Here is a 17,829-nt window from a genome sequence, read left to right as displayed (position 1 = left end):
TAGGCAAGCACACTTCCACTGAGCTACAACCCCAGCCCACAAATGTTTTTTTGAGTATTGTGTTTACTTCAGTTTTCTTTTTAGAGAGCATATATGGTATAGCTGTATGCCAGGTACTTGACTCATTGACTCATTTAATTAACTCTTAAATTAGATATGGTCATTTTCCCCCTTTCACAGATGAGACACTGAAGCATGAAGTTTATAAGATCACCTCATGTCTCTGATCTTAACTATTACGCTACAGTGTAGTTGACCAGAGAACAATCCCATTGCTTCTCGCCTCTGAGAAAACTGTGTCCATATTAGTCAGTATTTTTGTGTTTTAAAATATATTGAGTTGCAGAGTTTTTTAGAAATGATAAAGCACTGGGGCTGGGGTTGTGGCTCAGTGGTAGAGTGCTCACCTAGCATGTGTGAGGCCCTGGGTTCAATCCTTAGCACCACATAAAAATAAATAAATAAAATAAAGGTATTATGTCCAACTATAACTAAAAAACAAATATTTTTTAAAAATGTGTGTGTATATATATTCATAATATATGTCCACATTTTGTTTTTACTCTTATTTTTGAATTTGATCAATGTTGATACAAATAGATAAAAATTACATACATATATAAATAATAGTTACTTATTTATTGGTACTGGTGATTGAACCCAGGGATTGAACTTGCTAGGCAAGCACTTCATGAAAGTATGTGCCCAGCCCTTTAAAAAAAAATATATATATATATATATATTTTTTGAAACTTGGTGTTGCTAAGTTGTCTAGGCTGTCATCCTTCTGCCTCAGCCTCCTAAGTAACCCCTATTTGTAATTGCCATAAAGTTTTTCATTGTTTAACAATTTATTTACATATTTTACTGATGGACACTTATGTTTCCAATTTTCCAGTGTAGCAGTGAATGTTTATGTCTCTTTTGCATGTTTTTTAAATAAGATATATACATGGGGGCTAGAGATATATGGGGGCTAGAGATATGGCTCATTGGTAGAGTTCTTGCCTTGCATGACCAACACCCTGGGTTCAGTGATCCTTAACAATGGGGAAAAAGATGTATAATCACTGTGGTGTCCTTAGCCTTCTTTTTTTGGGGGGGGGGCGGGGGAGGAGAGGGTGGTTTACTGAGGATTGAACTCAGAGGCACTTGACCACTGAGCCACATCCCCAACCCTATTTTGTATTTTATTTAGAGACAGGATCTCCTTGAATTGCTTAGCACCTTGCTTTTGCTGAGACTGACTTTGAACTCTTGATTCTCCTGTCTCAGCCTCCTGAACCACTGAATTATAGGAGAATGCCACCATGCCCAGCTTCTTACTTAGCCTTCTTGATTTGACTATTTCAGGAATTTTTTCTTTAAGTTCCATAAAGATTGCTTTTGTTGTTAACTCTAGTTTCATGTGATTGACAGTTTACCAGAATAGCCGTAAAATAGTCATTAGACATGACCTTAGTTCGCATCTTCATAAGAACTTTCCAGTGGCTGTTTTCTGTTTTCAGAACTTATATAATAAACACATTTTAAAAACTGTTTTCTTTTTGGTAGGAATCGGTCATGTACTGTTATGATTCATAGGCAATACTATACCCATTATTACTTTTATCAGTTAGCTTACTGAGTCCTTGACAAGATTTAAGGACAACTCCAGAGAACTCGGATCTAGGTATTCCAGTGATTGGTTTCTTTGTTTATATGCTGGTAATGGTGTGTCCATTTCAGGATAGGCTTTGGTGCTTATGAACTGAATTAGATATAAATTGTATCCAGTAATCATAGGTTACTCCACATGTGAATTTGAAGTTACTCTGTTCAAAGAATGAATATTATGGGTAAACCTTTGCTGTCATAGAGGAATTACCCAAAAAGAACCTAGGTTCTTAGAATGATGGAAAAGATCATTTGACCTTAACTTTAATAAAGATTTTAATACTAGTTTAATTTTACTTGGGTTATTTCCTGCTGAAATTCCCTATTGTTTGTCTAGATTTTGAATTCTGCAGTTTCAGTTGAGCAAAATCATATAAATAGCATCTCTTGATAAAGCCTTGGAAAGGGGGCTGGGGCTATAGCTCAGCAGTAGAGTGCTTGCTTAGCATGTGTGAGGCCCTGGGTTCAATCCTCAGCACCACATACAAATGGATAAATAGAATAAAGGTATTTAGGGCTGGGGATGTGGCTCGAGCGGTAGCGCGCTCGCCTTGTATGCGTGCGACCCGGGTTCGATCCTCAGCACCACATACCAACAAAGATGTTGTGTCCGCCGAGAACTAAAAAATAAATATTAAAAATTCTCTCTCTCTCTCTCTCCTCTCTCACTCTCTCTTAAAAAAAAAAAAAGCCGCTTTAAAAAAAAAAAAAAAAAAAAAAAGAATAAAGGTATTTAAAAAAAAAAAAAGATTTAGTTTTAAAAAAAAGCCATGGAAAGGACAAGATAGCAATAGTTTAGAATATAGTTTTGCATGTATAAAAATATTAACAAAAATGTTTGAGTAATGATTGCATTATAATAGTCTGAATCCCCCCATGTATTCTTGATTGGTAAGCATTTAAAAAAAAAACAAGAAAACTTTGCCCTAGCTAGGTGTGGTGGCGCACGCCTGTAATCCCGGTGGCTCAGGAGGCTGAGGCAGGAGGATCACGAGTTCAGAGCCAGCCTAGGCAACTTAGCGAGGAATTTAGCAACTCAGATCCTGTCACTAAATAAAATATAAAAAAGGGCTGGGGATGTGGCTCAGTGGTTAAGCATCCTGGGTTCAATCCTCAGTACAAAAAAAATTTGCCCTTATAAATGTACCCATATTTAGGTCCTTAACAAAACTATAAATTCTTTTACAACGTGATTATCCTGTTAGGTATGTCACACACTAGGTGTTTAAATACTTACTTGCTGAAAGTATAAGTCTATTATGACCCAATGTCATTTGTTGCTTGTAGTTTGAAATTGCAAATGAGATATTTTTAAACTTCCCTTAGTCTCTGTTATGTTGAGTTTATGAAACAAATTAATTACTGATTTATATAATAAAGATGGTGACAAGCCATATGAAGGAGAGGAAATATTTGCTTTAAGCAGATGTCCAGAATACACATATTAGAGTCCCTACTAATCAGTAAGAAAAAACAACTAACATAAGAAAAATAGACAACTTCCTCAGATACTTCACTAATCTGAATAGCCAATAAATATGGAAATATGTTCAACCTTATTAGTAAGGGAGTACAAATTAAAAGTACTGTTTACACACTTGCCAGATTGATAGAAATTAAGTTTTATCATGCATAAGTTTGACAGGCGATCTCATACACTGCTTGTGGTGGGTGAAAACACTTCAGCATTATTTACTAAAAGGTGAAAGTACGAGTACCATATTGAGCCAGAATTTGTACTCATTAGGTGTGTAACCAAAGAGAAGATATAATATCCATCAGAAATCATAGCAGCATGGCTTAGAATATCAGAAAAGTTTGAATCATTAACATTAGAAACGGATAAATTATACTATAATTATATAATGGAAAAAATAGTCATGAAAATGGCTGCATGCTACAACATGGATGATTCTTAAATCATAAGGTTGAGTGAAAGAAACCTATAGTAGTCAATCTACAAAGAAATTAAAGAACTTTCACCTAAAAAGTTAAGATAAATTAAATTATATCTTTTTTAATTGGTGCATTATAATTATATAGTTGTGGGATTTGTTGCAACATATTCTTTTTTTAAAAGAGTTTTTAAAGATGAACTCAATGTTTATTTATTTATTTTTTATGTGGTGCTGAGGAATGAATCCAATGTCTCTCATATGTGTGAGGCAAGCTCTCTACTGCTGAGCTTTAACCCCAGCCCCTGTTGTTACATATTCATACATGCAAAATAAATTATTTCTATAGCATAGGAGGGAGAGGTGTTCTAACTTAGAAGGATGCATGGAGCATTTATGGAATGCTGACAGTATTCCAGTTTTTGTTTTTGTCTTGAGCTGGGTAATAGTTATATATACAGGTGTTGCTCACTTACAGTTTTATTAAATCTATTTGTTTGCTAATACAGTGTGTGTATGTATATGTATATATATATGTATATATGTATATATTTTATATATATGTATATATGGTCTATTTCATCAAAAAGTATGTAAAGTAGTTCTTGAATTCCTTAAAGATAGTTCATGGGCAAAAATATTAATTACAGATGGTCCCCAGCTTAATGATATTTCAACTTAACAATTTTTCGACTTTGATCTCTTCTGGCAGCTAGTGATATACAATTCTATACTCTTCTGATGCTGGGCACCTATAGCAAGCCACAGCTCCTAGTCAGCCACTTAATCATGAGGATAAACAACTGATACTCTATAGTATACTATATCCTAAGGTATGAAATTCAGTAGGTAAGGTGTATGAAATACATTTTTGACTGAACGATGTTTTGAACTTATGATGGATTTATCTGGACCTAGCCCCATCATAAGTTGGAGACCATCTGTCCATCTGTCTTAAAGAATAAATGCTATCTTGGACTGATTATTATTTAACTGAATAAGTTTTCAAGTGCTATATACTTGTGCATATATGTATGTTTTCAATATCAATAATTTATTAAAATATATCCTAATTCTTCTTACATTTTTATGTTTACTTTTAGTTATCACAGGTGCTTTTGGGGAGGTGGTGAACCATAAATAAAATTATTTTAGCAAATATAAATTTATTTATTTATTTAGGGAGTTGAATCCAGGTGTTTTCTACCACTGAACTACATTCCTAATCCTTTTTATTTTTCATTTTGAGTCAGAGTCTTTAAGTTTTTCAGACCGGGATCCTGCTATCTCAGCTTCCCAAATAGCTGGGGTTACAGGCATTTACCACCACACCCAACTGTCACTGTTATTTAAGCGTAATATTTAAATCTGAAGTGCCCAATGAATATATGTAGATTACAAAGCATAGTTTGGAAGTAAACCTTTGTGAACATTTCTGCTTCTTTTTCCTTGTGTAGCCCCTCAAAGTTGACCACTTGTAATTGTGTCTCACTCCTTTGCTTTTTTAAAAATCAATTTTGTATGTATTTATCCCCAAAATGCATATTTCAAGATGCAAAAAAATGGTTTAATATTAGCATGTAATCTTCGGAAGCTCACCTTTTTACAAGATCAGTGGATATTGTTGCATTTGGCTGCACTTGATTTCTTTCATTGAGGAATTATAGTCCATTGAGTGAAAACACCAGTTTATATTCAATCAGGCCACATATTATTGGCAGTGTTTTGCCATTATGAATGTTGCTTCAGTGAGCTTTCATATGCATCTGTGGTTCTTTTAAAGAGGAATTTTTGAGCCAAGGGGATACAAATATTTTTCCAACTAATGTTTTTTTTTCCTATAGTACTTTTCATCTAATATAATTTGGCAGGTTTTTTTCCTGTCTGGTTTTATTGTAAATTCTCCTGCACCTAAAATTATATTTGACTTAATTATATTTTTTATAGCAAAGAAAAATTTAATATTTTCTCACAATATGAAAGTGCTAAAATATGGTATATGAATTAAATGATTATTTAGTACATATTAAGTACTTGGCATAGTGATGAATGGTTTAAGTATATTTTATATAAATATATTAAAATCTGCAGAAGTGATATTGCTGTCTTATTTCACATAGGGTTAGTAGTTATATCATGGGTAAATTTTTGCATAGGTAAAAGGATTAATCTAGGTCCAAAGCCAATTATTGCCTGAGCTGAGAGTCATACCTATGTATAGCTGGTACTTTCTCCCCTAACTCATGCTCTTTCAGTACCATTGAAAATATATGCACACATTAAAAAATCAGTTCTTCAAATGTTTTTAATTTTTTTTGTGTGTGTGTGTGGTGCTGGGGATTGAACCCAGGGCTTATATGCATGCAAGGCAAGCACTCCACCAACTGAGCCATATCCCCAGTCCAAATGTTTTTAATTTTATAAGAACATGCCTATGTCTTTATATATAAAACCATGATACAAAATTATAGGCCAGTGTAATTACTCCTAGAAAAATGGTTGTAAAATAATATGTCAAAGAATTATCAGGTGTATCAGCACCTGGATGATTTTATTCCTTACACTTTTAAAGTTTTCTATAAAAGAATATGAGATTTTTATAATTAAAAGTGACGAAGATTATTTCATATTTACAAGTGTAAAAGTTTATTGCAATAATTTGCATAGTCTACATTTTCATATCAGTTATAAAAATCTCTGCAGAGCTTATTTTTATTAAGATCTTAAATCTTTATTTTTAATCTAAATCAAATCCCAGATCTCATTACCTGCATTTCTTGATACATATCTGATGGGTGAATGAAATGCTTTTCAGATTGGTCTTACCAATTTAGATTTTCATGACTTTTTGACTTGGTAGTATCAAAAAAATTTTTTTCCCCTCCCTAGTCTAATAATATTTCCTACTGTGGTCTTACTTTCATTTTCCTAATTACTGGTGAGGCTGAGCATATTTTCAGGTATTTTTATTGTTAAGTTATCGAGGGTTTTTTTTTGTTGTTGTTTGTTTGTTTTATTTTTTCAAATAACCAGATATTTTTCTTTGCTGTGGTAGGTAGATGGAGAGCTAGAAGCATTGATGGAAAATGGTGAAGGTCTCTCTGATAAAAACCAGGTACTCAGTTTATCACGATTAATGGTTCGAATTGAAACTTTGGAGCAGAAACTTACCTGCCTTGAGCTCATTCAGGTGAACACTTAATATTAATTTACTATTTATTTCTGAATTTGGGTGAAACATTTAAACTATAATCCAGCTAATGAAAATAGTCTTATTTTTTAAAATGGATTTGTAAGTTTTATATGACTTTGAAACCTTATACTCTTAAAAATGACTGAAGAGTTTAATATTACTAGTAGAGCTTTCTCTTTTCTTCATGGCACTTTCTTACTTTTTCATGGCACAATCCCCACATTACTCCTATTCTAGTTATTTTTAGTATATGATCTCAAAGCAAGAAATTTTAACAATAATCTCATTTATTCTAGTTTATTAAGTATGCCATAAGAAATCCAATGATAAAAAAGAATGATTTTTTTTCAAATAACAAAAGAAAGCACCTGAAAGAGAAAAAAGAAAATGATTTAAGGACTAATTTTTGTGGTTTTGTTTTTTCAGTAAAAATAGTAGATGACAATTTTTTCCTTAGTCATTCAGACTTGAATTTCATCATAAATGATCTTTTATAATTTCCTACTTTTTAGGTAATTCCAGGTTTTCTATCAGAAAGGCATACATTTTACATATCAGAAAAAAAATGTACTCCTTTACTTTAAAGCATTTGTTAGTTGTATATTTCTGTTGTGTGTGTATGTGTGTGTTTTATGAATATGAATGAACTCTTTGGTCCTCTCCATGGCCTTCTTTAACACTCTTTCTGGTATTGCCTCCCCATTATCCTGCATCCTCCTCTCTTTCACCATAAAAGAACACACACTCACAGTCCTGCCTGAAGTCTTTTCTGGAACGTCATGGGCTGTCTTTATTGTGGATTTGGATGGCAGAGCTTGGTGATGGCCGGGAAAGTAACCAGAAACTCCAAGAAGAGGTCAGTTTACATTTATCCTGCCTTTTTTTTTTTTTTTTTTTTTTCTCCCAGTACTGAAGATTAAACCAAGGGATATTGTACCACTGAGCTACACCCCTAGTCCATTTTACTTTTTATTTTGAGGCAAGGTCTCACTGAGTTGCTGAGGTTGGTCTTGAACTTGTGATCCTCCTGCCTCACTCAGCCTCTTTAGTCCCTGAGATTATAGATATACACCAGTACATCCAACTTGCTTATTTCTTAAAACTGTCATATTGATTGCTCAGGTTAAGGATATGTGGTAACATCAGGGATTATGAATTTCGTACTATATTTACCATTGGCATTAATTAATAAAAATTATTACCCTCATATCATTTCTCAAACCATAACCTTTCATATTTCTTGCTAGTTTGTGAGTTTGCCCTCTGATTTTCCCTGTGATATCTACTTAAAGTTTGGTACTATGTAGCTGGGAACTACAACAAGATATGATATTGTAGTTAAGTGAATGATCAGTTTGTTGCTAAGATCATAGTTTTAAATGATGGGAAATGATATACAACTTTTATTCTGGGGTTCTGAAAAAATGGTGAAGAGCTAAATTCTGGATTACAAGAATAAGGACATTCTGAGAAGCAAATAAGTCTATTAAAAGATCTAAAGTAAGATTGATTAGTAGTATTGTTTAGTGGAGTTGTAGTTTTTACACCTTCCATGAAATTTCTAATTTGATGCATTGTTTTTTAAAAATCATAATTTCTGATCATCTATTTAATAAAACACTCTTAGAACCAAAAAACAACAAGGTAATTATTCTTGCCTCCATCCTTCTTCCCTGGGGTTTCTGTAGAACTACATTAGAGAGTACTTTGGTAGAAATTCTTGGATTTCAGAATGGGGGATGTGTCTGCGATTGAAGAGAGTGTCTCTTCCTGCTAGACAGCTATTTATCAGCAAAGGTTGAGGAAGTAATGTGAGACATCATTTAAATATATGTTGTTACATGTTTCCTAAGCCTCTATTACAGTCAGTTGGGGAACTTCATAAAAAACAATATTCGGGTTAAGATTAGTAGTGTATATATTTTTTAAAAAGCTACATAGGTTTGGGAACTACTGGCGAGAATATTATTCAGTCCCATTTAATGTTGTGAGTAGTCATCTTCTCTGCTTTTTATTCTTGTGGATTAGACTTAATTAAATAGTTTTCCTTCCTTTCTAAAGGAAAATAGTATTATCTTAAATAGTTATTTTAAAGTCATCTATGTTTACAGAGAGTTAACATCTTAATTTAGTAAGACTACAAAAATGTAGTACTCCTGCAGAAATAGCTGAGTCCCATCCAGAGGTTTGAAAGGTCATCTGTACAAAGTGATATGATTTTTTTTTAATTATGTTTCATCAGATTATAAAGACTTTGGAACATTTGCCCATTCCTACTAAAAATATGTTGGAGGAAAGCAAAGTACTTCCAATTATTCAACGTTGGTCTCAGACAAAGACTGCTGTACCTCAGCTGAGTGAAGGAGATGGGTATTCTAGTGAGAATACATCACGTGCTCATACACCACTGAATACACCTGATCCTTCCACCAAGCTGAGCACAGAAGCTGACACAGACACTCCCAAGAAACTCATGTTTCGCAGACTTAAAATTATAAGTGAAAATAGCATGGACAGTGCAATCTCTGATGCAACCAGTGAGCTAGAAGGCAAGGATGGCAAAGAGGACCTTGATCAATTAGAAAATGTTACTGTAGAGGATGAAGAAGAGTTGCAGTCACAACAGCTACTACCACAACAGCTGCTTGAGTCCAAAGTAGAGAGTGAAACCACCGTGGAGGCCAATAAGCTATGCACATCTGAACCAGAGGCTGACTCTGAGATAGAGCTCAAAGAGAGTAATGGTTCAAAACTAGAAGAACCTATTGCAGAAGAAACACCATCCCAAGATGAAGAGGAGGGTGTGTCTGATGTGGAGAGTGAGAGGAGCCAAGAACAACCAGATAAAACAGTGGATATAAGTGATTTGGCCACCAAACTACTGGACAGTTGGAAAGATTTGAAGGTAAGAATACAGTTTATTTCACTTTAACTTGAATTATTTAGTTGTGGAGTTTTGTAAACTTAAGTTGAATTGTCTACTTTTCTAGTCATGTATATTTCTAAAAAATGGAATACATCTCTTTTACTATCAGCTAATGATAAATGTGTCTGAACTATCATTTAAGTCTTGGCAGGAGTCATAGCAGCCAATATAGAAGTTCCCCCTTTTCCCTCATTAAAAGCATATCACATTAGTTTCTTAAGTCATTCAAATGCTCTTTACATGAAAAGCAAAATTAATAATCACTTGAGTAGGGGCTGGAATTGTGACTCAGCGGTGGAGCACTCGCCTAGCACGGGTGGGGCCCAGGTTTGATCCTCAGCACCACATAAAAATAAAGGCATTGTGTTGTGTCCATCTACACCTAAAAAATAAATATTAAAAAAAATAATAACCACTTGAGTAACAAACGTGTGATTCTATTTGAAATATATTTGAAATGAAAAAAATAAAACTAATTAAAAATTAAAATTTATTGGAAAACCAAACAAATTTAGCAACTTTTCATCAAAAATGAACATGAATTTTTATTTTAGAAAACAACTTTAAGGAGCTAGTTGATATTTAATTATTTCCATGGTTTCTGAAATAGACCTTTTTATTTTTTATTTTTTTTGGTACAGGGATTGAACCCAGAGGTACTTAACCACTGAGTTATATCCCCAGCCCCTTTTTAATTTTTTGAGACAGGGTCTTGCTAAGTTGCTTAAGGCTTCACTAAGTTGCCAAACCTGGCTTTGAGCTCATAAGTCTTCTTTAGCTTCCTGAGTTGTTGGGATTATAGATGTGTATTATCATGCCCAGCCAGACCTACTTTTTAATGCCTGTTTCTTTGGAAAAAAAAAAAAATGTTAAAGAAAAATAGAAAGGTCTGGAACCCTTATGGCTAATACATGCATAATCTTTTGTTAAAAGAGCATAGTAAGATGTACAGGGTTTGCTTTGCCAAAATCCCCATCTGAGTCTTGGATAAACACAAGAGTGTATAACAAGCTGAGCATATGAGAAGCATGGTGACATTTTGGTGTTAAGTAATCTGTAGGCCTTGAGGACCCTGTGGGAACAGGTTACTTTCTACCTTTCTGTTTTTGTTCCTCTTTTCTTCTGCCCAAGGTGAAATGGTCAGATAAACCAGCAATCCAGGTTTATTTGCAGCAAGATGAACCTATGAAACTCACCCCATTAGGTATACTGTGATTTGACCTGATGAAACTGGAACTGATCTTACACTGAACAAAATAAATAGTTTGTTGATTGTATATGATGCTTCCTATTTCCTACATTGAGACCCTTTAAGTCTGGTGTGGTTTCAGCTTTTATTTGCTCATTTGTGCTCTTACTCATGTTACTCTTTCATCATGTTCATCTTTTTATAAATATAAGAGGAAGCGTTCATAGTAAGTCTGCTTATGAAACAGTGTGTGAACTACATGTATGAGAATTGCATTTAGTTAAAAGAGATGTCAGGATGGTCACTTGGTGGACCTTTACTTAAATCTTGCTTTGTGACAGCCCAGAGGTCCCTAAAAGAAGTCTCTCTTGTGTTTGGAGGTTGCCGGTGGAACCTGAATTTTAACTGTAGCTTAGTAATAGAAGTAGTGATGGAGACAAGTACACAAGATGATTTATTCTACTACGATTGAACCTGGGGGTGCTCGACCACTAAGCTACATCCCCTGACCTTATAATTTTTTATTTTGAAACAGGGTCTTACTAAGTTTCCAGGGCTGGCCTCAAACTTGGAATCCTCCTGCCTTAACCTCCAAATTAACTAGGATTATAGATGTGTACCACCCTATAGCCATAGTTATGTAGAAGGAAAGTGAATGGTGGGGAGTTTGTAGACAATTTTTTGCTTGGGGAATCTCTAGTTGACCTAAAATTTTTAAATAGCTGAGGTACAATCATCATAAACCTGTCTTTGTAGACTGTAAAAAGCAAATATTTTTGTTTCTCTCTGTAATAGGTTGTTTCTGTAATTATAATGGTGTGAATTATTCTCTAGGATATATTTAACCTGATTAGATGTAATTGGGATAATTTAAACTCATTCTAGAGGTACATTTTTCAGTCCTACAAATTGTTTCTTCCCCTTCTTCTTATCCTCCCCACTTTTATCTGAGAGATCAAAACAGTTTTACAGTAATAAGTTTATGATCCCTTTGACTTGAGGTTTACATTTTTATTTATACTTAAAATATATTCTTATTCTTTATACTTTGGGTTTATCCTTATTTTTAGCATCAAGGGAACCATTAAATAAAATTCTCCTTTCTTCAAACTAGTTTGTTCTGGAATTGCATTACTGAGAAACTGTCTTTACTTGACTGTGAGTGGTGATGTTTTGTTACCAATTGGTGCTGTGTTACACATTGGTTCTTAATTCTTCTATCGTTCTAATTAACATTTATTCTGGCTTTGATTTCTAAACTCTGATTATGGTTGTCCTTTGAAAAAAGATACTTTAGATTGCATTTAAGTAGTAGTCTGATCTCAGGAACCCATAAATTTGAGTATGTCTTAGTGAAACACATTGACCTAATGTGATTATTGTACATCTGTACTATCCCGGCATTGAAAGAGTTAACTACTTCTGTCTGACTTCCACCTATGTGTTCAAGTAGACATTGTCTGAAAAGAAAATGTCTTACTCAACCAACCTTTATTAAGCACCTGTTGCCAAGCAGTATATTAGTTGCTGGTACTTAATTTCAAGATCATACTAAAAAACATTGATTTGAGATTGTGGTTATATTAGCCACTCCAAGTCTGCCTGACCTGGGGCCACCATAACATTGCTGAATATGTGCTCCACTTGGCTTCTCTACCCTGGATGGAGTGAAGAACTGAAAGCAATTGCTTCCCATTCCTTAATACTTGGTTTTGCTGTGAAGGCAGACTATAATAGGGATCATCAATAAATGAAAGAGGGTGGGAGGGAAGGGAATGAAGCTTCATGAATTACTCTTTGTCCTCCCAGATCTGATGATGATCCCCTTGTAACTTGAACCATTTCCATCTAGCTTCTCAGGGCAGCAAGGAGCTTGTTAACATCACCAGCTGACCATGTGTCTCCTTTTCTCAACTCCATTTCCAACTTCGTGCTGAAGAAAAACGAGAACCTAGCGTGCATTCTCTGAAGAAACAGGAAGATGGTTGGGAAGTTGGATGATGCATGAAAAATATAATAGGTGAAAAGAGGACAGAGGTGGTTAACTCACTGGCGCCGGCGTTATTTTGGTGCGTCCATTGCCGACAATGGATGTCGTTCCGGGAAAATCCCTACTTCTGGCGAGAAAGGATTAAGTGAGCTACTTTTTCTATACCTATATACACAGGACCACTGCCTTGACTCCACAAGGCTTACACACTTTGACTCCTAAAGTAGACCTAAACCAGAAACATCACCTAGCACATTGTTACTTATGAGCATGTATTCATTTTCATGTGCAAATTTACCAGGCTACATTTTCAGCAGGGACATGTGCATAATTTCTGTTTGCAAAAGGAGTTGTTGTACATTATCCCTCATGCTGAAAATATAGCCTAGATTTCACAAGGCAAAACAGCTGATTTCAAGTGATGACTAATTATAACTTGACTGGAAAATCTTCATTCATTTGGATCATATGAAGAGGAGGTAAGGTTCTCATGAACTTGGCGATTTCAATTGCTGTTAAACATCAAAAGATTGTAGTAATTAGTTATTCCAGAGCTTCTCTTATAAATACCTAGAATATAGGATATTCAACTCTCCTTATAATGAAATCTGGGTAGTTCTTTTTTGTACCTGGATTTAGATAATTTAGGGACAGCATTCCCTGTGGGTGATAAGTTAAGCTCTTCTTATTGGCTATTCATGTTCTTCTTCTATTCATCTTTATCTAGACATATCTTTAATTATAAAATGCAGTATTTGCCTAGAAATCTAAGCATTAAACTCCCTACAGAAAGCTAAAATAAAACAGTTAATCAAAAGTGAAAAGTTTTGAGTCATTGCTTGGAATTTCACTCCATCACTATATAAAGTCTGTGTGCAACATTGAAAATGAAGTTACATGTCCTGGATTTTTGTGATAAATATCAAAGTTCTCAGTACAGTAAAAGATTATTCTATATCAATGAGGATCAATATTACTTATCCTGTTTTTTTAAAAATAAATTTAGACTTGCCCTCCCAAAAAATGCTGTTTTAGATACTGCTGCATTAAAAATTTGGTAGAAGGCAGAAATGTTCTAAAACTCTCTAGAGGTCCATTTGTTATCAGATAAAATATTTTCATCTAAATTAGGGATTGACCAAATATGCCTTACTGCCTATTTTATGAAGTGTTTTTGAAACCCAGCCATATTCATCATTTATTTATTGTCTTTTGGCTGCTTTTACACTGTGGTGATAAGAGTTGAATAGTTGCCACAAAGATGAAATGGCTCACAAAACCTATAATATTTACTATCTTGTCCTTCACAGAAAAAGTTTGCCAACACCTGATCTAAATGATAAAGTACTGAATCTGGCAGCTGTAAATATTCTGGTTTTGAATGAAGTCATTTTCACTTTACTCTTTTGGGTGAGCTCTTAATTCTGTTTCCATAAATACATAATAATCATGTTTCTATTGCCCGTTTAGTTAGGCTTTTTAAAACTTCTGACTTTGTTTAGGAAAAGTTACTTTAAATGATTTGGATGTAGAACTATCTGAGATGTGAGAAAATGATATTTGTTATAAAAAAAGGATTTCTAGTTTAGAAGAGACCTTAAGGAATGTTGTCCTTTCTCAGGATCATGAACAAATCAGCCAGAAACTTGAGACGTTTCCAGTGTAAATTTAGGTGGTATAATTTAGTCTTGTATGTAATCATAATGAAAATATATACATTTTTCTCCTTAACATTTAAAATTTTTAATTCTAATATAATTTCAGACTGAAAACACTAAGAATAATATTCAGTATGTATTCTACATACAATTCTAGTGAGAAATATAGAGAAAATTGGGCTAAATATTTCTCTAAACTTTTTGTTCAGGTTCCCCAGTGTTAACATATTGCCAAATTTTCTTTATCGTTTTTTTTCTGAGTAAATTACAGATATAATGTCCCATAATCCCTAAACAGTTTGCATTTCCTAAAAACGAAGACATTCTCTTGTGTGACTTTAGTATATTTACCAAAGTCAGAAAATTATAGCAATATAGTATTATCATCTAATCAACAAATTTCATTCAAATTATGCCAGTTGTTCATATAATGCCCTTTATATCAAAAATAGTAATTTTTTTTTTCTGACCAAGAATCTAGTGTGGGAGCAACATAACATTGAGTTATATCTTTTTAAGTATATTAATCTGGAATAGTTTCTTTTTCTTTCTTTTGTTTTAGTTGTAGACGGACACAATACCTTTATTTATTTTATTTTTATGTGGTGGTCAGGATCAAACCCAGTGCCTCACAGGTGTTAAGTGAGCTCTCCTCCACTGAGCCACAACCCCACCCCAGGAATAGTTTCTTAATCTTCCTTTGTCTTTTATATACTTAGCCTTTTTAAATATATATATATTTAAAATTTTGTGGATTGTCCCTCATTTTGGGTTTGTCTGAAGTGTTTTTTTTTTTAATTCAGATAATATGTTTTTGTCCATAGTATTATAGTAGTGTTCTTCATATGATAATTGATTTATCCCATTCCTGGCATTGTCCACCTTGGTCAAGGTATTGTTTGACTTCTCCAATGTAAAATTATTCTTTCTCCTTTTATAATGAAAAAACATCACACATGAGCAATTTTGAAAATATGTGAATTCTGTTTTTCATCAAAATAGTTATGTTCAACATCCAGAGTTATGCCCGAATCACTGTGTTGATTGATAAATGAGTTTTCTAATCCATTAAACTTTTTTTTTTCTGTTGATTGGTTAGTTAGCATTCTTTTTAAGAGTAAGCAAGGGCTTTACAAACATTTGTTTGTTCATTGATTTGTGTTAATGTAGATTCATGTACTCTTGTTTTATTCATTAGATTATTATCCATTAATTCCATTATTTGATGCTTAGTGTCCCATATTTGGCCAGTGGAAACCCTGTCAAATTGGCTTGTGTGTCATTTTGACATGTCTTGTTTTTTAAACTTCTAGCACAGTATATGCTATTGTAGGTTTATCTTGTACTTGCCCTTCTCAGACCATTAGCCATTTCTCTGAGACACTGTGGTTCCTTGTGCTGAGAAATGATATTTTGAAATTAATAGCTGGATTCTAGATCATCATTGCTACTGGTGATGGTGCTTCTGGGACTTGAGAAGGCTGTATTAAAATATGTGTGTCTGTATGTACAGAATATGGCCACTTTACATTTTCTCCTATTAATCTGAAACTATATCCTCTTCTGAATCCTTTGTGCTTTCTTCTGTGATCTCATTTATTGTTTCTCTTTTGACCCTTAAAACGTTTGTTTTTGGAGCACCTGATATTTCTTTTGTCTTATATATTATTGCTTAGACACTTGTTTTTTCTTCCTAAACCATGAAATCTTAAAAGGGCAGGGACCATTTCTTCCTTTTTGTAATAGGCCATATCATATCTTCTTTACCACTTTTAATTCAAGATCCTGTTATTTCTTGCTTAGACTCTTTTTTTTTTTTAAAAGAGTTTTAACATTTATTTTTTAGTTTTCGGTGGACACAACATCTTTGTTTGTATGTGGTGCTGAGGATCAAACCCGGGCCGCACGCATGCCAGGCGAACGCGCCACCACTTGAGCCACATCCCCAGCCCCTCTTGCTTAGACTCTTGTAGCACCCTCCTATTTGTCCTTGCACCCATTTTTCTCCCACTTCAGCTATCTTTCATTCTTCTACAGCATTAACTTTTTTAAAAAATATTTTTTAGTTATTTATTTTATTCATTTATTTAGATGTAGTGCTGAGAATTAAACCCAGTGACTCACACATGTGAGGCAAGTGCTCTACCACTGAGCCACAACCCCAGCCCCTAGCATTAACTTTTAACAACATGTGATTAATAAGAATCTTTAGCAGCATTACAGACATACCCCATTACTCAAAGAACAAAGCCTTTGTAGTATGGGAACTACTTCTGTGTCTGTTTAACCTTCTTTCCCAACAATTTTTCTTACATACTCAATGCATGAATCATATCTGCTCATATTATTCACTTCTCCATGTCCTTGAACATATTATTCTCTTTGCTTGGAATATCTTCCTGTTTTCTTCCTTTACTTAGACTTATGGTTGCAGATTATTCTTTAATTTTGCTTTGTCCTTTTCTGTACAGTATAGTAATCTAGTAGATTACTAAAATTATTTGCTTAGATGCTTGTTTTCTCTTCCTAAATCATGAGATCATCAAGGACAGGAGCCATTTCTTACTCTTTGTACTAAGAATTTTATTATTAAAATGTTATAGTCAGCTTTTCACTGCTGTAACCAAAAGACCTAAGGAGAACAATTTTATGGAGGAACAGTTTATTTGATGCTCATTTTCAGAGGTCTGAGTCCATAGACAGCCAACTCCATACCTCAGATGTGGCAGGACAGTATGGTGGAAGGGTGTGGAGGAGGAAAGCAGTTCAGGATATGGCCATCATATTTTGTCCCCGGTGAGAGACACCTCCTCTAGTCATACCCTGCCTGCCTACAGTTTCCACCCATTTGAATCCCTATTGAGATTAAGGCACTAAGACTCAACCCAATCATTTCCTTTCTTTTTTGCTGGGGTAGGGTGAGAATCCTGAGGGTTGAAAGCAGAGTTGCTTATCCATATCCCTGGCCCTTTTTTATTTTGAGATAGTTTCTCGTTAAGTCCTTGGGACCTTGCTAAATTGTTAGAGGTTGGTCTTGGCCTTGCAATCCTCCTGCCTCAGCCTCCGGAGTCACTGGAATTACCATCGCACCCCACTCAATCATTTTACTTCTAAACTTTCTTGTGTTGTCTCACATGAACTTTTGGGGACACCTCATATCTACATTTTAACTGGTACCTTTGTAGTAGCAATGGTTATAATAATAAGTCACCTCTTAATGATAGTGATTACTATGTTTTTTTACTTCAATCTGTGCTAGATTCCGTAACTAGGGTAGTCTTTGGGAAATATAACTATTTATGTCAATGTCATTTTTAAATTT

At 34.2% G+C, this 17,829-nt stretch overlaps 1 protein-coding gene across 1 annotated transcript in view; it reads left to right on the top strand.

Moving 5' to 3' along the window:
* Positions 1–17,829, top strand: part of Setd2 (SET domain containing 2, histone lysine methyltransferase) — an 88,765-nt gene that overhangs the window by 61,444 nt on the left and 9,492 nt on the right. Inside the window, exons 10-13 of the mRNA XM_077796297.1 lie at positions 6,607–6,741; positions 7,481–7,600; positions 8,987–9,649; positions 12,712–12,879. Coding sequence (XP_077652423.1) covers positions 6,607–6,741; positions 7,481–7,600; positions 8,987–9,649; positions 12,712–12,828 — 1,035 coding nt within the window. The 3' untranslated portion in view covers positions 12,829–12,879. The remainder of the gene's footprint in view (positions 1–6,606; positions 6,742–7,480; positions 7,601–8,986; positions 9,650–12,711; positions 12,880–17,829) is intronic.

Source organism: Urocitellus parryii, chromosome 3 (genome assembly GCF_045843805.1).
Source record: "Urocitellus parryii isolate mUroPar1 chromosome 3, mUroPar1.hap1, whole genome shotgun sequence".
NCBI lineage: Eukaryota > Metazoa > Chordata > Mammalia > Rodentia > Sciuridae > Urocitellus > Urocitellus parryii.
The sequence above is the reverse complement of the archived record's forward strand: the minus strand, read 5'-3'. Positions and strand labels throughout refer to the sequence as shown.